This window comes from Eumetopias jubatus, unplaced genomic scaffold (genome assembly GCF_037043125.1).
Source record: "Eumetopias jubatus isolate StellerSeaLion01/CBP00866 unplaced genomic scaffold, mEumJub1_p1.0 scaffold_1, whole genome shotgun sequence".
NCBI lineage: Eukaryota > Metazoa > Chordata > Mammalia > Carnivora > Otariidae > Eumetopias > Eumetopias jubatus.
In genome coordinates, this window is record NW_028274807.1 from 216239936 (window position 1) to 216262058 (window position 22123).

A 22123-nucleotide genomic window follows, 5' to 3' on the forward strand; every position below is an offset into this window, starting at 1 on the left:
TCTGGTCACTCTCTGGAATGGGGCCATCCCAGGCATGTGGGGGTGCTGAGCAGCATCCCTGGCCCCCATCCACTGGATGCCAGGAGCACCACCAGTTGCAACAACCACAGATGTCCTGAACATCACCTGGTGTCCCCCGGGGGCAGAACTGTCTCAGGCGAGAACCACTTTGCTAGATCCCTTCCTCTTCTCTACCTCCCCGATGACAGCTGATGATTTGACCCCTTAAATATGTCTCCCCAGGGGCACCTGGGTGGATCAGATGGTTGACCGTCTGCCTTCGGCTCAGGTCATGATCCCAGGGTCCTGGGATCGAGTCCCGCATCGGGCTCCCTGCTCCTTGGGAGCCTGCTTCTCCCTCTGCTTCTCTCTCTCTCTGTCTCTGTCTCTGTCTCTCATGAATAAATAAATAAAATCTTTAAAAATATGTATATATGTCTCCCCAGTACCCTCAAGTCAAAGCCAAGATTACCTGCCTTTGCAGCCCTTCCCAACCTCACCACCGCTGCCTTCTGGACTCTTCTCTCAACATTCCCTCCATTGCCCTTAACTCCGATCCACTTGTAATTCCCCAGACGTGCAGCCTTCAGGCCTCAGGTGCCTGACTCTGGAATTCCAGCCCCTCCCCCATAGCCCTGCTCTCCTCTATGCAGCTTTTCCCCCAAATTGTGGTAGAATACACATAACATAAATTTATCATCTTAACCATTTCTAAGCGCACAGCTCAGCGGTATGAAGCACACTCTCATCCTCATGCAGCCACCCCCACCCTCCGTCTCCAGAACGTTCCATCTCCCCACACGGAGACTCTGTCCCCACGAAGCACGGACTCCCCACCCCCTGCCCCAGCCCCCGGCTCCCACCCTCTCCTCTCTGTCTGTGTGGAAGGGACTCCTCTGGGGACCTCCTGGGAGTGGGGTCCTGCGGGATGTGTCCTTCTGGGTCTGGCTCCTCTCACTGAGCCCGGTGTCCTCGGGGTCCCTCCGCGTCATGGCAGGTGTCAGGACCCCTTCCTTTCCAAGGCTGGAGCGTGTTCCCGCGTGGGGACGGACCGCACCGTGTTTATCGATTCATCCTTCAGTGGATGCTTGGGTTGTTTCCACTTTTGGCCCTTGTGAATTGTGCTGCTATGAACATCAGTGTGCAAATAGCTCTTGGAGACTTTCAATCCTTTCGGATCTGTATGAACTGCTGGCTCATGTGGCAACCATGTGTCAGTTTCTGAGGAACCGCCAGACTGTCTTCCAGAGCGCCGCCCCGGCTCACATCCCCCCAGCCATGCGCGGGCTCCGATTTCTCCACATCCTCGCAGACACCCGTTGCCTGGTCTGTTTTAGAACAGCCGTCCTGCTGCGTGTGGGGTGGCACCTCATTCGAGGTACCCTCGACCCCAGGACGTCCGCTTTGCCCGCCCCCAGCACACATCACCACCCCTTAGGACCAGCACAGACATTCTGTCCACCTCTCCCAGAGCCGTGTGCTCCCTGTGGACGCACACTAGGTCTTGTGCTCTCAAAACTGGCACATAGTAGGGACTCAAGAAATCGTTGAGAGAGAGGAGAGGTAGGTAGATGAAGAAATGAGCTTGCAACCCCAACCATCTATGTGTCCTTGGGGAGGTCTTCTCCCCTCCCTGAGCCTCCATCTCCCCCTGTTGTGAGGTTGCTCTGGGTCCCCCCACCCCAGCCACGGTGGGGTTGCCTCACCTGCTCCCTCCCCCAAGCAGAGGGTCAGGGACAAGGACTCTCTCTCCTAGCCCTCACACGTTTACCCTGACCGCACCGCCAGGCAATCCACCACCCTCAGGAGGCCCTCAGAGGGGCTGGGTGCAACCATGGTGGCAGAAAGCTCCATCTGCACTCCAGGACTCTCTGTGCCTTAGTTTCCCCATCTAGAAAATGCAGGACCCAGAGTCCATGTTCTTCAGATTCTGAGCTCCCTAAGGGACGCTGTCTTTTCCCTGCCCACTGCCTTCAAGGGCTCCCACCTCACTCAGGGTAAAACCACAGCCCCAGGGTCCTCTCCAAGACACACGAGACTCAACACAACCTGCCCCACCTCCTCCTTCCTCCCTCCCCTCACTTTCTCTACTCCTGCCACATGGACCTCCTCGCTGTTCCTCCGACAGGTCAAACTCATTCTGACCTCAGGGCCTTTGCCTGTGCTGTTTCCAGGTCAAACTCATTCTGACCTCAGGGCCTTTGCCTGTGCTGTTTCCAGTCCTGGAATGCCTTTCCCTTGGCTTCAGAACCACAGCTTCCTCATCTGTCATTTGGGTCACCTCCTCAGAGGTGTCTTTTGGTCTTTGGCCACACAAGGTAGGCTGTCACCCTCCAACATACACCCTACATTATCTTCTTCATAGCAACTCAGTCCAATCTAAATCTTACTTCTTTGTTTCCCCATTTATTTTCAGCCCCTCCTCTCCCTGGGATTGCTTTGTGTCCCCAGAGCCCAGCTCAGTGCCTGACACATAATGGAGACTTGAGAAACAATTGTTGACATCTGATTGCCTGGTCATGTATCGAGGACACCTACAATATGAAAGACATCACTCAGAGTCATTACAGTAATCACATGATATAAGTGAACTCTAATTTCTACAACTACCCTGGAAGACAGCCATCAACATTCTTTCTCTTTTACAAATGAGGAAGCTAAGCCTCAGAAAAGATGAGGTGGCTTGTCTAAGATCACACAGAAGCAAAAAAGCAGAGCCAGGAACAGAAACCAAGCCTGTCAGACTGCAAACCTGATGGGTCATTCCCATCCACTATGTGAGGAGGAAGGTGGTAAATGCTGGGGAGGTATCCATCTTCCACCCATGCACCCCCCATCCAGCCATCCACCCACCCACCCACCCTTCCATCATCTGTCTACCCATCCATCCATCCTTCCATCTGTCTACCTACCCATCTACTCATCCATCATCTGTCTACCCATCCATCCATCCTTCCATCTGTCTACCTACCCATCTACTCATCCATCCCCCCATCCAGCCATCCACCCACCCACCCACCCATCCATCATCTGTCTACCCATCCATCCATCCTTCCATCTGTCTACCTACCCATCTACTCATCCATCCCCCCATCCAGCCATCCACCCACCCACCCACCCATCCATCATCTGTCTACCCATCCATCCATCCTTCCATCTGTCTACCTACCCATCTACTCATCCATTCCCCCATCCATCCATCCACCCACACACCCATCCATCCATCATCTGTCTACCCAACCATCCATCCTTCCATCTGTCTACCTACCCATCTACTCATCCATCATCTGTCTACCCAACCATCCATCCTTCCATCTGTCTACCTACCCATCTACTCATCCATTCCCCCATGCACCCCCCCATCCAGCCATCCACCCACCCACCCACCCTTCCATCATCTGTCTACCCAACCATCCATCCTTCCATCTGTCTACCTACCCATCTACTCATCCATTCCCCCATGCACCCCCCCATCCAGCCATCCACCCACCCACCCACCCTTCCATCATCTGTCTACCCATCCATCCATCCTTCCATCTGTCTACCTACCCATCTACTCATCCATCCCCCCATCCAGCCATCCACCCACCCACCCACCCATCCATCATCTGTCTACCCATCCATCCATCCTTCCATCTGTCTACCTACCCATCTACTCATCCATCCCCCCATCCAGCCATCCACCCACCCACCCACCCTTCCATCATCTGTCTACCCATCCATCCATCCTTCCATCTGTCTACCTACCCATCTACTCATCCATCCCCCCATCCAGCCATCCACCCACCCACCCACCCATCCATCATCTGTCTACCCATCCATCCATCCTTCCATCTGTCTACCTACCCATCTACTCATCCATTCCCCCATCCATCCATCCACCCACACACCCATCCATCCATCATCTGTCTACCCAACCATCCATCCTTCCATCTGTCTACCTACCCATCTACTCATCCATCATCTGTCTACCCAACCATCCATCCTTCCATCTGTCTACCTACCCATCTACTCATCCATCCCCCCATCCAGCCATCCACCCACCCATCCACCCATCCATCATCTGTCTACCCATCCATCCATCCTTCCATCTGTCTACCTACCCATCTACTCATCCATCCCCCCATCCAGCCATCCACCCACCCACCCACCCATCCATCATCTGTCTACCCATCCATCCATCCTTCCATCTGTCTACCTACCCATCTACTCATCCATCCCCCCATCCAGCCATCCACCCACCCACCCACCCTTCCATCATCTGTCTACCCATCCATCCATCCTTCCATCTGTCTACCTACCCATCTACTCATCCATCCCCCCATCCAGCCATCCACCCACCCACCCACCCATCCATCATCTGTCTACCCATCCATCCATCCTTCCATCTGTCTACCTACCCATCTACTCATCCATTCCCCCATCCATCCATCCACCCACACACCCATCCATCCATCATCTGTCTACCCAACCATCCATCCTTCCATCTGTCTACCTACCCATCTACTCATCCATCATCTGTCTACCCATCCATCCATCCTTCCATCTGTCTACCTACCCATCTACTCATCCATCCCCCCATCCATCCATCCACCCACCCACCCACCCATCCATCATCTGTCTACCCATCCATCCATCCTTCCATCTGTCTACCTACCCATCTACTCATCCATCCCCCCATCCAGCCATCCACCCACACACCCACCCTTCCATCATCTGTCTACCCAACCATCCATCCTTCCATCTGTCTACCTACCCATCTACTCATCCATCATCTGTCTACCCAAACATCCATCCTTCCATCTGTCTACCTACCCATCTACTCATCCATCCCCCCATCCAGCCATCCACCCACACACCCACCCATCCATCATCTGTCTACCCAACCATCCATCCTTCCATCTGTCTACCTACCCATCTACTCATCCATCCCCCCATCCAGCCATCCACCCACCCACCCACCCATCCATCATCTGTCTACCCAACCATCCATCCTTCCATCTGTCTACCTACCCATCTACTCATCCATTCCCCCATGCACCCCCCCATCCAGCCATCCACTCACCCACCCACCCTTCCATCTTTCCATCCACACACCCATCCATCCATCCATCCATTCAGGCTTCCATTCAACTGCTCTTTCATCTACCAGTGCACTCATACATCCACCAACAGATTGTCATCCATCCATCCATCCATGCCTGCACCAATCTACTCCCGTAACCATCTATCTATCCATAGTGTAGCCAGCGCACCCTCCCACCCTCTCTTTCCCCCATGCCCTTGTCCATTCTCATGCTCCACTTCCAAATGGCAAATAAGACACAGTCCTTGCCCTCACAGAGCTTATGTATCAGTGATGGTCCCCATGACCCCAGGCCAACAGGACCATTGCTAGGTCAGTGTCTTCCAAACCTAGTAGCCCCTTCCTCTGGCACTGGTCGTTTTCAGTCCAAGGACAGCAGCCTCCCTCAATGGCTTTTACCCTGAGCCTTCATCTCCGCAATCACACCTCTTTCTGTGCCTCCTCCACTCCTCTGCCAAAGTGGGCCAAGGCTCAGTTTGGGAGGTTTGCCTCGCTATATTGCTGTGTGACTTGGGGCTGAGTTACACCCTTCTCTGAGCCCCAACTCTTCATATGATCCATGTGGGGGGGAGGGGAACTTGGTTCTCTGAGAACACATGTCTGCTTCTTTGCACTCCTCTTTCCCCACAGTGTGGGCTCACCCCAAGGGGAAGCTTCCTCTTTTTCCATCCAGTTGCGTAGGAAGTAGGCATAACCCGAACAAGACTAGGAGTCTGGAAAGAGGCTGGCTATGGCAGGTAGAGAGACATGGGAGCTCCCTTTCCACAAAAGTCTGAGTTCCTCCCCTGCTCTAAATTCTTCCATGGCTCCCCAGTGCCCTCGGTCTGAGGTCACAAGCCCTGCAGGCCCATGCTCACTCCCTGGCCTCATCTCCCATGTCTCACCTAATTCCTCCTCTGCTCCAGGTATGCCCTCCACACGTCCAGGTCCCTGTAAACCCAGCTGCCTCTGCCCACATGCATGAGGACAGGGACGACTGCCCAGCTCACTCTCTGCTGTGTTTCACCCGCATCATTGGGCCTGGGACACAGTAAGTGCCTCTGTGAAGAAACAAATGGAATGCTTCTTCCACCAGGAAGACTCCTATTGACCTTTCAAAGCCCCTATTCTAAAGCCACTCCTCCATGCAGCCTGTTTCCCTGTCCAGTTCCCTCAACCCTGCATCCTTCCCTCTGAGCCGGCCCTGACCATTGGCTCTAGGTGCTTATGGCCAGCTCTGTGTTGCCATCAGAGGGCTTTCATCCTTGTCTCACCCAGGATGAGACAAGGCCCCAGAGGCTTTCAGGAAGTGTTGGCTGAATGAATGAATGAATGAATGAATGAAAGGGCACCTGAGTGAGTATGGTCCTCCTGAGCGTTCCTAATGGCCAGGTTCTCATCCCCCAGCGTCAGGGGTGAGAGAGAGAGACACGAGCTCGTGCCAGACATAGCTCCTGGGCCCACCCCCAGTGCCAGAGCCTCTCAGAAGAGCCCTCAGAAGAGATAAAAGTCCTAGGTCAGAAGGGGACGCTGGGGCTCCCAGGACCCTTTGCTTCTTTCCCACCAGGGCAAAACATCTGCCCCTCCCCACCGGAAGTTTCCAGAGTTAACACTGCTCTGGGCCTTTGCACATGCTATTCTCTGTGCCAAGAACACCTGTCCCCATCAAGAGATCCTTCTCACCCTACAGGCCTCAGCTCGGTCCCATAATGAGCCCAGTCCTGTGCCAAAAGTCTTAACTACCATTGTGGTCCTCGCCTTCCCGACCCCTCTGAGACGGAAAGCCCCGCAGGTCTCCCGATTCTGTAGGTAGCAACACGGTCTGCCAGTAGGATGCAGAGAAACCAGACGCATCTCAATGCCAAGCTCGGAACTGCTCTTTCACGCTGACCACCTCCTCCAGGAAGCCCTCCTGGTCTCCACACCTGCAGGGGCCGGGGCTGGGGCTCCTCTGGGCTGTCCCTGGAGGCACGTGTTTCCACCATCACAGCCCTAACAGCAATGCCTCACTGTGTCCTCCTGCTGGACTGGGATTTGAAGGCAGGTCAGATCTTGGGGGGCATTTTTATCGGTGTCGCCCAACATCGTCTCCTGGGTCTAGAACGGGGCCTGGTGCACAGCACGTGCTCAGTAAATGTCGGTTATATGGGTAGATGGGTCCATGTCTTGTTCACGCCATCATGAATCCTGCACTGATTCCCGTTCACGCGGATCCCCACGTCCCCACAAACGCCGCACACAGTAGGTGCTCAGTCAACCTTCTCTGCCCGAAGGAGGACGGAGGTGATGCCGTGATCCCAGCCTGAAAGGCCCTGAGGGCCTCCTAAAAGCCTGTTAAATCAGGGAAGAATGGGCGGCTGGGGAAACTGAGGCACAGAGGGGGGCATGCCTCGCTCGGACTCAGGGCCCCAGCAGCCCCCACGTGCGGCTCTCACCTCGCCAACTCCTCCCTGGGCGCCCCCGCCAGGCAGCCCTCCGTCTCCCTGGGGCTGGCGCGCGCTGCTCCGAATCTCATGCCTCAGAGCTCAGCGTGCTCCAGCCTCCCCTCCTGCCGCCAAGCCGAGCAGCTGGTGCTCCCATGGAAACCACAGGCCTCCACCCGGCCCCCCCACCTGCAGCGGGCCCCCCTCTCAACCTCCGCTTTAAGACAAATATTGTCATTAACATGCAAATGCATATACGATTACCATAAATGGGGGGCCGCTCGGCAGTGATGGCCGAGCCCTGTGACGGGCGCCTGCCTGCCCGGGGCAGGGTGGGCATTGATGTTCGGCCCCCCTCGGGAGAGAGGGACAGCACGGCCATGCCAGGCACCTCCGTGGGCCCCCTCTGAGGCCGCTGTCCCCTGGCTGGGGCCTGGTGGGGGGGACATGGGGATGCTGGCCAGTGGGAGCCCCCCAGGTCCTGGCCTGAGCTCCTGGTGAGGCACAGGTCTGAGTGGAGAAGCGGCCTCCCTGCTCCCCTTCTCCGTGGCTCTCCCTGCCTCCCCCTGCCTCTCCCTGGCTGTGTGCGGCGGGGTGCGGGGGGTGGTCCTCCCTCTGCCCCTGTTTCTCTCAGTCTCTGGGTGTCTCTCTCCATCTCCGCTCCTGCTCTGAGTCTCTCTTCGTCTCTTCTTGTGTCTCTAAATCTCTGTTTCTCCATCTCTCTGTCTCCATCCCTTTCTCTCTTAAAAACAAAACAAGCCAGCGCCCAAGGGCCTGCCCTCTTTCTAAGGACTGTGTCCTTCCCATCCTCCCCCGACCCTGCCAAATTCCCAGAGCCCCAGGCGTGGCTGGACCTCCTGCCCATCCCTTGGTCTTGGCATGGGACCTCACTGCACAGGCCCTGAGGCATCGGGGTGCCTCGTGTCACAGCCCCTTCCCTCCGCAACACCATCTCTGAGGGGCCTGATTCTTGGATTGGGGGAACCTGTCACTCCTCCATCACACAGATAGACTTTTGTATTCCCGGGCTGGAGGGAGACAGGTGGGTGACAGTGGGGGCCCCAGCTCCGGTTGGTCCTTGAGACCCAGTACTGGCCCCTCCGAGCCTCAGTTTCCCTTCCATGTGAACCGGGCTAGTGCTCGCAGCCCACCTCAGTGGCGACCCCTTCAGTGGGGGGCCTAAACCGGCCCCCGGGCATGACAGTTAAAGGTGAGATGATCACTGGGACAAGGATGATGCTGGGTGGCCATCGCTGCACGGGGTACCAGCGGCACCAGAAGTCACCCACTTCACCCCCTCTGGCCCTCCGGCTCCCCTGGTGCCCATCATCATGGGATCCCCTAGCGTTCAGGAGGGATTTCTCTCCCCTCTCCCCCTGCCAGGACCACACCCCCAAGCCCACAGCTCTCAGCCAGCACCACCAGCAGGCATCCTGTACCCTGTTGGCTCCCCGGAAACTAAACCAGATCAGTGTTGGCGGGAGGTACCTGAACACCTCCTGGACTTCCCATTTATCATTCCACCTCCCTTTGGCTGAGGCCCAGAGAGGGGCAGCCCCTGGCCAGAGGTCAGACAGCTGAGCCCCAATCACCGGCCTCCCTCCTTGCCACTGGCCCTCAAGAACCCCTCACCTCCAGCTTGCCCCACACCCCAGCCCCTCTCGCAGGTGAAGCCCAGCCAGACCCAGCACAGGTGGGATCAGGAGAGAGATCCATCCTTGACCCTTGGGTGTCGGAGAGTGGATATGAGGGCAGGCCCCCTGCCTTAGCCCCAGGTCCTGTTTCCAGGGCCCCTGGGAAATGGAGGGTGACAGGCAGGTGTCATGGACACCCTGCTTCCTATTTTCACCCTTCTGGGAAAGCTCCTGAGGGGCCCCTAATCCAAGAATTTCCAGCCAGAAAAACAACCACACATTCAAGGGGCCCTGCTCTGTGGACAGCGGGGGAAACTGAGGCTCGAGACACAGTCCCTCATTTCTTCCTGGCCAGGGGGTGGGGGGGGGCTCCAGGGGAGATTTTAAAAATGGGAAAAAGGAGAAGAAAGGATCACCCAGTGTGTCCTTCCCCTGCACCCTATTGGCTTCCCAATCCAGAGCTCACCGACAGCTTTTCAATTCAACGTTTGGGGACTGTGTGGACACCCCTTCCAGTCTCCATCAGAATCTTTCTAGAAATGGGCCCTTCAGGCATACTAGGGGTAAGGGCTGGTGGAAAGAGCCTTCCATGCAGCCGTGGACCCCTGAGCATGACTCATGGGCGAATGGAAACCCCCTGCCCTCCTAGTTCACAGAGAAGAATTAGATTTTCCAAGCCCGATTTTTTTTTTTTTTTTTTTTTTTTTTGGTGATGGTTGGATTTGAAAAGAGGTGGGGGATGGGAAGGGTTTCTTTTCTCCCTCTCAGATACCAGCTGGAGGGTCTAGCTACAGTTACAGGCCTTGGCTCCATCCCGCCAGACTCTCCCTATGGTCTGCCCCAGTCCGTCATCTATCTATCCATCCACCCATCCATTCATTCGCTCATTCATTCATTCATTCATTCAAACATGTATTCACGCTTCCTATGCCTGCAACAGAGAGGATGGAGACAAACGGTCTGAAATAGGTCATGGGCCCTGGTCCATCCCCAAGGCATCTCCAGGCTCTTGTCAGGGGTGTCCAGCACAAAGCCTTCACTGTCCCCACCCTCCGTCGCCAACACCTTTACAGGAGAGCCTTCAAAGCTACCGTAATTCAGACAGTGGGCCCATGATTGGAGCCCAGGGCTGGGGCCACAGCCCCTCGGCACCTCCTCCCAGCATCCCATCAGAGAGAGAATCAGGTGGGAGGGAGGTAGGCAGGCCTCCCCACTCCTCCTGCCTCCCACACTGGGCTCCCAGGTCGCCCACGCCTCCCTGTCCACCCTGGGCTCTGGGCTCTGCCAGATGGACAGTCCAGGCTCATCGTCTTTGGCCTCAGACCTCAACACATTGCTAACAGGCTAGGCCAGTTTTAACTTGAGCCAAAGGTGGAGGCAGGGAGGGGGAGGGCAGAGAAATGGAGGGGAGACGCTGATCCAAACAGAGAGGATGGGTGGGGGGGGGAGGGCAAACCATAGCCTTTTAGCCACCCAAGGCTGGGGAGGCTGGCGCCACCCCCCAGCCTGGCTCAGCTCCCTGATACCCCCACCCCGCTTTCTTTGTAGTTACCGATTAGCCCGGGGTCCTGGGCATCCGTGTCCCCTGCGGCTGGCCGGACCTGCCCCGCTGGCCTGGCTTTGTGAAAATGACCAAAGCAATGGAGTCCAGAGGTGCAAACTTCCCCGACGGGGCCTGGGGAGGCCGAATGAATGGGGGGGCGGGGAGGGGGGGTGATGTTCAGGCAGCTCCCCCAGCAAAGGGGCAGGAAAGAGTGGGTGAGGGAGGGAGGAAGGGGTGGGGGTCCAGGGGGAATGGGAGGGAGAGGCAGAGAGAGAGAGAAGGATGTTGGGGGGGGAGAGGATGGGAGGTAGAGGGAGATGGGAGAGGAGAGAAAAGGAAAGAGAGAGGGAGAGGGAGAGAGGATGCCGGAAGGTGGGGAGGGAGGGAGGGAGAGGGGGCGGAGGAGGGGAGGGGGCCAGCTCGAATCTGTCAGCTGCACCCCCAGAGGGGGGAGGAGGGGTGGGTGGGAAAGGGGGGGGAGAAATGATGCTGTGGCAGAGGCGAGCAGAGGGAGGAGGTGAGGAGAGGAGGGCTGGGGGAGAGAAGATGCCGGAAGGTGGGGTGGGGAGGCCGACAGAGGGGAGGGGAGGGGAGGGAGGGGGCCGGGGCGCCCACCTTTGTGCATGCCCGTGTAGGGGTCTTTGAGCACCGTGAGCTCGTAGATGCGGCCGAACTGCTCGAAGAGCGGCTTGAGGTCCTTCTCGTCCAGGTTGCGCGGGATCTGGCCCACGAAGAGCTTGATGGCGTCCAGGTCCTTCATGCCGTCGGGCTGCCCCCCGGGGGGCTCGGGCCCGCTGCTGCCCACGGGCGAGGGCCGCGTCTGCAGGAGCTGCTGCTGCTGCCGGCGCGCCTCGCTCTCCGTCAGGCGGGCCATGGCGGGCGCAGGCGGGCGGCGGGCGCGGGACCGAGCCGGCGGCGGCGGCGGCGGCGGAGGGCGGCGGGCGGCGGGCGGACTCGCAGCTGGAGCGACGGACGCCGCCTCCCGCCTCCCTCCCGCCCCGTCCCCGCGCCCTCCTCCCTCCTCCGCGCGCCCGCTCGTTCCAGCATCAGGACCACAAAAGGGTGGCTCCGCAGCGGCCTCTGGCGGCCGGAGCGTGCCTCGCCGCCGCGGCGCCCCCCGTGTCCCGAGTCCAGGCGCCCGGCGCGCCGGCGGGGAAACCGAGGCCGGCGGGTCCGCAGCCGCGCCTCCTGACTGGGGGAGCGCCAGCCTGAGGGCAGGGCAGACCTGGCTTCCAGGGGGCACCCGCTCCTCCCGCTGCTAACGACAGGGAAAGACACTAGAAGTGGCGCACAGTTCTATAGGGTGCCTCCTTGGCGTTGACCGGGCTGTCCTCGGCACTTTTAGGTCTCTACGTCAATAACAGTAGTAGTACTAATAATAAATCAGCGACAAAAACCCAAAAAGGAACACTTTGATAACCATGTGCCAGGCGCTGTGCTCAGTACTTTTAAGTTTATAACGTATTGAATAGAAATAACCATCGTCCGGGGTTTCAGCAGCAAAACCCTTGAGCCGCACACACACACAAAACAAAAACAGAAAACAAACAAAGAAATAGCAACCATTGTGCTTTTATCAGCAGCAACCAGAAGTAACATTTTTTTCCTCACACTTGCTGTGTGCACATACTATTCAAAATATTTCAAAGTATATTGACACATTTGGTCCAACTGCTCTAAGAGTATCATGTCACCCTGCCTTAAAACTCTCCAAAGATGTCCCCAAATTAAAGCCCACGAGGCCCTGTAGGACCTGCCCCCTCGCCCCCTCTGTCTCTCTCGCTCACCTGCTCTGCCCCAGCCACACAGGTCTCTGTTCCTCCAGCACGGCAGGCGGGGTCTGCCTCAGGGCCTTTGCACGGGCTGTGCCCTTTGCCTGGAATGCCATCTCCCAGATGGTACATGGCTGACTCACTCATTGGATCCTCATCACTTTCTCTCTCCATCTTCTCTAAAATCATTCAGCCATTATCATGTCCGTTCTCTGGCTTGCTTTTTCCTCCATGGCATGCCTACCCTTTTAACTTAACTCTAATATGCTATATATTTACTTGTTTATTAATAAACCACATAGCTCTTTCCAGGTGCCAGGCTCTGTGCTGGACACTCAACATGTAAGAACTCATTCAATCCACACAACAACCCCCTGGGTGGGTGCAAATAAACAGATTCTGACAGACTATGTTCGGTCGCTGGAGCATGGGACTCTTGATCTCGGGGTCATGAGATCAAGCCCCATGTTAGGGGTAAAGATTACTTAAATAAACTTAAAAAAAAAACCCACTTAATGCAGGGGTGGCTGGGTGGCTCAGTCAGTTAAGCATCTGACTCTCGATTTTGGCTCAGGTCATGATCTCAGGGTCCTGGGATTGAGACCCATGTTGGGCTCCTTGCTCAGCATGGAGTCTGCTTGAGATTCTCTCTCCCTCTGCCCCTCCCCCTGCTTGTGAGTACTCTCTCTGGAGTGAATACATAAATCTTTTAAAAAAAACTTTCTAAAAAAATAAATAAAAAACTCTGATATTTAAAGATCAAAATGCAAAAAATTACAATGAACAAGATATCAAAATTTTAAATAAGCACAGAATTAGTATTACTGAGTTTTCCCATTGGTTCAGCATGGCACTGTTACTGATCCTGATTTTAATTTTTAATTTGTTTTATTTTTATTTTAAATTAAAAATTCTGTTTTAAAACAAAGACAGGACCAGTAACAATGCCATGCCGAGCCAAAAGGGAAACTCAGGAATACTGATTCTATTTAAAGTGTTGACATTTTGTTCATTATGGATTTGTTGGTCATCAGTGTTGACTTTTTTAAATTGCATTAAAATAATCTTTGTCTTGATGACTGGGTTTTTGGCACCCCCTTAAACTTTCTCCCCAGGTGAGCTCACCCTGGTCCCTCCCAGCACAATCCTCAAAGCAACCAACTGTAAGAGGGGCGTACTGTTTCTATACCCCCTCTACAGAGGGGGAAACTGAGGCTCAGAGAGGTCAAGTCACACAGAAAGAGTGCTGGGATTTGAGTCCAGCCAGCTGATTCTGGAGCTCACACACTTCCCACGATCCCACACCATCTTCCTCACGCTACAGGTGGCTAAGCCTCGGTTTCCTTAATTGTCAAGTGACATCAAAGAGTGAACAGGGGGACGTCCCTGGCATGAATTCAGTGAGCTAATTGGTGAGGCTTAGTATAGTGCCTGGGACATTCTTAGCACTCAATAAATGGCTATTATCACGACTATTACCAGCAGCCACCTGTGCAACCACAGACAGGAGCAGGACATCAGGGTTGGCTGAGAAGCAGGGGTTGGGGGTGGTCAGGAGCCCTCCTACGGCATCCCACCCCTTGGCCCTGCCTGGCCCCTGGTTCTCGGCTCAGCCGCAGGATGGGCTGGTGGAGCAGGGCTGGAGACAGCTTCCGTCTCCATGGAGACCGGAGGACGGTGCCTGAAGCCCTGTGGGTCTCTGATGTGCCAGGAGAGTCGGTAAAAAGGACAAAAATTAAACCCAGCAGGCACCCTGTGAGCTAAAGATGCACTTTCCTTAGCCTCTTGCTTCTACCCAAAAGGAACTGGGGGGTGGAGGGGAAGGGGCCGGAGAGAGCCTAGTCCAGCTCCCGTCTGGCCTTGGGGAGCTTAAACTCAGCATTCCACCTTCTGAGCGGTACTCAGCTCTGGAGTTCATTCCCTGACCCAGCTGGAGCACCTCAGCCAGAGCAGGGGTGGGGGCAGGGCAGGGAAAACAGCCTGTGCATCTGGAAGCATTTGGAGCCCATGAGGCCGCTTGGCCTGAGTTGTTTCCAGCCAGGGGTGGGGTGGGGTGGGGGGGAAACCCGGTCACAATTGGCATCATGGCAGGGGTCCTGCCAGCTGGGACATTACTGAAGAAGCAGAGGGTGGGAGCAGAGCCCATTGGAGAGTCCGGGTGGGAGGCTTCCAGCAAATCACTTGGCTCTCCCGTCCCTGTCATCTTCCACCACAAGGATGGACACATTGTAGATGCTTGGGCTGCAGGGAGCATGGGCATGCAAGTATCTGTTCGAGTCCCTGCAAATCAGCTCTTTTTTTAAAAAAAAGATTTTATTTATTTATTATTTAGAGAGAGCGTGAGCGCACTTGTGAGCACAGGGAGGGCAGAGGGAGGGAGAGAGAGAACCTCAAGCAGACTCTGCACTGAGCGTGGAGCCCGACGTGGGGCTCCATCTCACCACCCTGAGATCATGATCTGAATTGAAACCAAGAGTCGGATGTTCAACCGACTGAGCCACACAGGGGTCCCTCAATCAGCTCTTTTTTTTTTTTAAGATTTTATTTATTTATTCATGAGAGACAGAGAGAGAGAGAGAGAGAGAGAGAGAGGCAGAGGGAGAAGCAGGCTCCCAAGGAGCAGGGAGCCCGATGAGGGACTCGATCCCAGGACCCTGGGATCATGACCTGAGCCGAAGGCAGACGCTTAACCAGCTGAGCCCCCCAGGCGCCCTCAATCAGCTCTTTAAATACAAAACAAAACAAACTTAAATAAATTGATCTTAAAGGCTGGGATGCCTGGCTGGCTCAATCAGTTAAGTGTCTGCCTTTGGCTCGGGTCATGGTCCCAGGGTCCTGGGATTGAGTCCCACATCGGGCTCCCGGCTCAGCAGGGACCCTGCTTCTCCCTCTGCTGCTCCCTCTGCTTGTGCACTTGCTCTCTCTGACAAATAAATAAATAAAACCTTAAAACATTTTATCATAAAGGCAAATCTACATTGCTGCCTTAAAAAGGAATGAGGTTTATTAGATATGCGGTGAAAACCATATTTTTTAGGAGGTTTAAATTGGACTCTGACACTCTTCCTCTTGGTTCAGAAGGGCCATCAGCAAGCATTAGAGGTGTGAAAGACCCGTTAGCACCTGAAAGACTTTCTCCTGTCTTCAGTGGAACCGCGAATGAGCTGGAAAAGGTGGTCTTTCCATCAACCCCCAAATCACAGTGGGAGTCCCACCTTTTGGGAAACCCTGGATTAGGAGACAGTGCTCTAACCCTAACAAAAGGTGGTTTGTGCTGTGTGGCCCTGGGTGAAACACCTGAACTCTCTGGGCCCCGACTCCTTTATAGGTAAAATGTGGGGAGGGGCGGTGGCAATTCTGTGAAACGGAGCTGTGAGGCTCACATGATACCATGGATGGGTAGCGGGGTGAGCCCCAGCCCTGCAATAACAGTGTCCAAGAAACGCCGAGTTTTTAGACTCTACAAATTCACTTAAGTCCCAATTCCTGCCCCCATCCTTCCCCTGGCCGGCGGGAAACCCTGGAGGCTGACATTCCTGTGTCAAAACCTCCTCCTCCCCAAGCATGCAGGAGGTGGCCCTGAGCAGCATCTCTGGGCACCGCGTGTGCCCTGAAAACTCCCCCACGTCCGATTTAGGACCCTTTCCCTAGAACACCTATAAGGAGGCACTTTGCACTGTAAGGAGACGTCAAGGGGGAGCTGGAAGGCACGGCAGTAACTTTGTAAGGGGAGGAGAGCAAAGTCCGGAGAAAAACACGGATGCCAAGAGTGAGAACACCACCAGCTACCATTGTATCAGCTAGTCGCTACTGCGTAACCACGTACAACAAACTCAGTGGCCTGAAACAGGTTTACTGTCTCACGGTTTCCCTGGGTCAGGAACTTGAGCTCAGCGAGTCACTGGGTTCTCTTCTTAGTCTCACGAAGCTGCAATCAAGGGGTCAGCCAGGTGGCATTCGGAACGCCAGACCCTCTTCCAGGCCCAGGTGGTTGTCATTCCCGTTGACTTGCTCAGCTCCAGATGCCGCCCGCAGTTCCGCACCACGCGGCCCCCCTCCAGACAGCTCACCCAGGGCCAGCAGCAGGCTCTCCCGCTCCAGTCGGCTCAGATGGAGTCTCGTCACAGAATGTGCATGTGCCCATCTGGGCATCCTGCCCAACACGTGGATCCTGACCCTGCTGGGGCCGAGGGGCGGGGCCTGGGACTCTGCATTCCCAACAAGCCTCCAGGGGAGGGGCTGCAGGTCTGGGGCGATGTCTGCAGTGGTCCCGACTGGACTTTTCACAGCAAGGCTCTTATTTCACCAGATGTGGGCACGAAGAGGGCTGAGCCCCCGGAGGAGGCATGAGAAATGGCTCCTTGTCCTTTTCGGGTCCATGTCTCCCTTGCTCCCCCCCAACATCCTGGCTTTCTGCTGGTGGGGAAATGGCCAGTCAGCGGGCAGGGGCAGGGCATGTGGGTGATGGTCAGCCTCATCTTGTCCCTTTGGACCCTGATGCCCTTCAGATCTGCCCCCTGCACCCCTCCCGCCCCCCCCCCCGCGGTGGGCCACAGCCCCTGGGACCAGGAATGGACACGTGCCCCCCCCCCCCCCCACCGCTGAATCCTCCCCCTGGGAATTTGAGTTTGAGAACAAGAAGAGCCCTCGTTGGGGCTGGGTGTGCACCACGTGGAACCTGGGAGTCGTCAATGGGTTTGTTTTTTTTTCTGCCAAGTTAGAATGAGAGATGGATAATAAATTCTCTTTTCTGAATGAGCCAGCCCCAGTGTGTTCCTGTGACTCGCAATCAGAACCACGTGGGCTTACATACCGTAGGATTCTGTGCATGGGAAGCGTCCGCAACGGCAAATCCAGACACAGAGGGTGGATCTGCGGCTGCCAGGCGCCGGGGGAGGGGATGGGGTGTCTCTTGGGGTGATGGAATATTCTGGAATTAGGGCTGATGGAGGCACAACTCTGCGAATGTACTACAAACTACTGAAATGCACACCTGAAAAGGGTGGATTTTGTGGTCAGTGACTCGATCTCAGTGACTCTGTTTTGTTTTGAATTAAACTAAATGTCAGCTCTGGGGGCGCCTGGGCGGCTCGGTCTGTTGAGCATCTGCCTTCAGCTCGGGTCATGATCTCAGGGTCCTGGGATCGAGCCCCACGTCGGGCTCCCTGCTCAGCGGAAGTCTGCTTCTCCCTCTCCCTCTGTCACTCTCCCTGCTTGTGCTCTCTCTCTCTCTTTCTCAAATAAATAAAATCTTAAAAAATAATAAAATTAATTAATTAATTAAAAAAACTAAATGTCAGCTGTCTCCCAACAACCATTCGACCTCAGGGCGAGATACTTCACGGGTTTGGATTTCTCTTTTGTCCTCTGTAAAACTGGAAATACAAGTGGACATATAATCCCAGCAGGGTAAAGGCAGGAGGGACGGAGTGAGAAGCACCCCCCACTTGGCAGCCATCAGAGGGTCCTGCTTTCAGGCACGAATCCCCAGTGGGTGCGTCCTTGGAGGAGTACCAGGGTCTGCACAGAGACCCTCCCCACCACTGCCTGGTCACAAAGGGGATGATGGTAACTCCCCGGTGGGGAAACCCCAGACGCCACATCATCCACGCCATCGGGGGTTGCGCCCTGCAAAGGACACGGCATCTGGGTTGTGGTCCCCCGGCCCCCCCGACGCAGAAGCTGAACCCAATTGCATGGGCACACCAGGATACCCACACTGTGGGTCATTCTACAAAAATACCTCCTAAAAGGGTCCAGGTCGTATGACAAAAAGTTGGGGAACAGTCCAAGGTACAGCGGGCTAAAGAGACAGGACTCCAGAAGGCAGGTGTGATCCGGAATGTTTTTTACTACAGAGGACGCCGTTGGGGACAATGGCCAACACTTGTCTGTTATTAGTCGATGTCCACTACCTGAGCTGGGTGAGTGCTCTGTGAGGGGGGGACGCCCTGCATTTGAGGAAATGCACTGGGACAGATTTAGGAGAAGGGGTTGGGGACAGGGACGAAGCACATGTGACATGTTAGTGTTCACAGAGCACACGAAGGGTTTAAAAAGTTCTTTCTGGCGTTCTCAGTATGTTTCCGTAAATATGATGTCCAAATAACAAGTTAGGAAACGGCTTTGTTGAAGCACTGGGCAGCGTCCCCACTTGTCCCTTGAGAGCCCGCCCGCCCGCTGCGAGCCCCTCTCTCCCCTCTTCCTGGGGGTCTCTGATCCGGGGACAGGTGCAGGGCGCGGACTGAGGATGCCCCTTGTGTCCTGGGCCACCGGGAGAGACATTCCTGCGGCCCCTGGGAGCCACGTGTCCTTGAGCGACCCCTGCCACCCCTCCTGTAGTGATCAGAGCGCCTCTCCGACGCCAGCAGTGTGTTCTTGCCAAAGGACAAAGGTCCCCTCTGCTCCCCGGCAGTGGCCGGTTCCTCCACAATGAAAGAGGAAAACCAGAGCACAGATGGGGGGGCACAGACTGTTCCTGGAAAGAGCTGGGTGGCAAACATTTTGGGTTTGGCTGGGCACGGGGTCCCTACCGCTCCGCGCACCAGCAGCTGCAGGGGAGACATAACCAGGTGGGCGTGGCCACGCGCCTTTAAAACTTTATCTACAACCACAGGCAGCAGGCTAGACCAGGGCCCAGGCCCTCCCAGTGTTCCGAAAGGCCCCTGTGAAGGTCTGCGGGGGTGGAAGCTGGGGAAAGCTGTGTGTCCGTCAGGAGGAGATTGGGTGAGTAACTGCAGGCACCCTCCTGGGACAGAATACCATTCGGTGTTGAAAAGGGCCGTGTATATAAGGGAAACTATAAAAGCAAGTTAACGCAAGCCCAGGTCGGTATGACGCTGTCTGTGGAAAAAGGTTAGGCTGTACACAAAACACTCCTGCATACTGTCCATGTGTCCCTAAGGATGTACGTAAACACGCTTTTTTATTTTTATTTTTTAAATATATATTAAGTCCTCTCTACCCCCAACGTGGGGCTCCAACTCATAACCCCAAGATCAAGAGTCTCACGCTCCACCGACTGAGCCAGCTGGGCGCCCCTAAGAGTGTTATTTAAAGAACAAAAAAGGGGCGTTTGGGGGGCTCAGTCAAGCGTCCGACTCTTGATCTCAGCTCAGGTCTTGATCGCAGGGTCCTGAGTTCGAGCCCCGTGTTGGAGCCTACTTTAAAAAACAAAAATAGGAACAGAAAGGCCAGAGACAGGGAACAGTGTCTCCGGGGAGCGATGTGGAGGTGGTCTGGAAGGAGGCTCACTTGTGTTTTATCGCCTCAAAACACAGACGCCTGAGCAGAAGTCGAAGCCACACGAGGTGACCCCCTGGCAGTCCTCATGGAGGCGACAGGGCCCTTGCTGGCACACACGTTGGTCCAAATCATTTGCTGCCGCTGCCCAGGGATAATGACACTGAGGGTGAAGCTCGCCAGCCCCCAGGGAGCCCACGGAGGCTTCCTAACCGCCCTCCAGGAGCCACTGACCTTTTTCAAATTAAGTCAGGCCTCATCCCTCCTCTCCTTGGCCCACCTCCTCCCACGGTTCCCCATCACATTGAGATGCAAACGCCCCGCCAATTCCCTCCGGCCCTGCATAGCCCTCGCCTCCTCCCTCTCCCGCCATGGCTCACTGGGCTCCAGCCACACAGGCCACTCCTCACACCGGGCACGGTCCTGCCCAGGGGCCTTTGCACGGGCTATGCCCAATGCCTGGACCACCATCCCTAATTTCCACACAGCTTAATCCTTGTCATTCTGACTTCACTCAAAAGCGCTCTTGAGGGAGTCTCACTGTCCACTCCCCACGTGTTTCCACTTTTCCCTGTCTTCCCCAGCGGACAGTGTAGCCCCTCCACGCATCCCCAGGCCCAGCATGGCCCCTGGCACATGGCAGGGGTGGCAAAGGGCAGCAAGGCAACGTTCGAGTGCGACTTGCAAAGAGCTGTCCAAGCAGAAAGACGGCTGAGCCCCGAACAACATGGGTTTGGATGGCATGGGCCCACCTGCCTGAGGACCTGTGATGGATTTCCTTTCCTAACTGGAAGTTTAGTTAACTCTCTCTCTAGCTTGCTTTAGGAGCACAGCAGGTAACACATGGGCCAATCGGCTGCTCGTGCCAGGGCGAAGGCAGACTCTGGGAAGTCCAACGTTGTAGGAGGGCTCTTTTTTTTTTTTTTTTTTAAGATTTTATTTATTTATTTGAGAGAGAGAGAGAATGAGAGACAGAGAGCACGAGAGGGAAGAGGGTCAGAGGGAGAAGCAGACCCCCACCGCTAAGCAGGGAGCCCGATGCGGGACGCGATCCCGGGACTCCAGGATCATGACCTGAGCCGAGGGCAGTCGCTCAACCGACTGAGCCACCCAGGCGCCCTGTAGGAAGGCTCTTGACAGCGCAGGGGTCGGTGCACCTTGCGCCTGGGTTAAGGCCCAACCGTACCTAAAACCTATACAGGAACCCCATTCTCAAGATGGGAGGTCCTGTCCGCCCACCAGCGCTGAGAAGCAGGATGGAAAAACCCTGGCCGGGGTTACTGGTAGCTTGTTTCCCTGGTTTCAGTCAATGGAACTTTCTGGCTAAGCCACCTTCCGGACCTAGGGGTGGGAGGGCAGCAGGGAAGGGAGACGGCTTGAGAAGAGGTGGCCATGACCCTGGGGCCAGGGGACCCAAGCAGTGCCCGCTCCAGGCCCAGCCCGCACACCTCGGTGAGCCCCGCACTCTGGGAACCCGGCCCCTGCCCACCCCCCCCCCCCCCCCCCCGGGGGGACCAGCCCATCCCTCCGCCTGCACCGCGGCGCCCTTGTTCTCCCCGCGGCGGCCACCAGAGGGCGACCGTGAGCACCCCCCGCAGGGGGAGGATCACACAGCTCACCTCCCCATCTCCCCACCGCTCCCCCAAAAACCCCAGCAGCCGAGACCACGTGTGGTCTGTCCTCCCCCGTACCCAGAACGCCCAGAACGTAAGCTCCCGAGGACACTCCTTTGTTCTCCCTGAGTGTCACAGAGCTGGACAATGGACGCTGCTGGCAGACTGACGAACGGGGTGGACCCAAGTAGGGTCAGCCCCAGATCGGGGTCCTCCCTGTGGAGCAGGCAGGCAATGGGAGCTCCCGGGCCTGGAGCAGAGACCTGGGCCCCATACACCGCCGCCAAGTGACCCAGTGACTGCGCCCCGGCCACGACCTTCCTGGAACCTGGTTTGGGGCTGGGGTGGGCTTTCGCACAGCCCGATGCCCCCCATCCTGGGTGGAACGTGTCCCCCCAGACCCATGTCCGCCAGAACCTCAGCTTGGGACCTGATCTGGAAGGAGGGTCTGTGCAGCTGTGATGTCGGGATAACTCGGTGCTGCACTGGGTGGGCCCTGACGCCACGCCTGGGGTCCTCTAAGAGCACGAGAGAGAGAACCCGCCTCGAGAACACTGAGGCAGAGGCGGAAGCCGCATGGCTACAAGCCCAGGAACCCACGAAGCCAGGAGAGCCCCAAACAGACCCCCCACGGCCTCCGAAGGAAGCAGCCCTGGCCACACCCTGACCCCCAGACTTCTGGCCTCCAGCGCTGGGAGCTCATCCACTTGTTGCTTTAAGGTGCCCCGTTTGTGGTCTGGCTGACTCAGGAAACGCGCGCACTTCACGGTCCCATGTGACAACGAGCTGGTTTGCATCCCCATCTGGCAGCTGGGGGGCAGGAGGGTGAGG

The 22123-nt window shown here is 56.2% G+C and overlaps 1 protein-coding gene across 16 annotated transcripts in view; it reads right to left on the bottom strand.

The window, feature by feature from the left end:
• Positions 1 to 11539, bottom strand: part of CELF5 (CUGBP Elav-like family member 5) — a 49400-nt gene extending 37861 nt beyond the window's left edge. For 14 of the 16 annotated variants that reach the window (XM_028126260.1, XM_028126256.1, XM_028126250.1 and 11 more), the window contains exon 1: positions 11281 to 11425. In XM_028126260.1, the coding sequence (XP_027982061.1) occupies positions 11281 to 11425 (145 nt within the window). Of the gene's footprint in view, positions 1 to 11280 lie in introns of all 16 variants that reach the window. The other 2 variants (XM_028126247.1, XM_088018179.1) reach the window with 1 other exon arrangement.
• Between the last annotated feature and the right edge of the window lie 10584 nt (positions 11540 to 22123).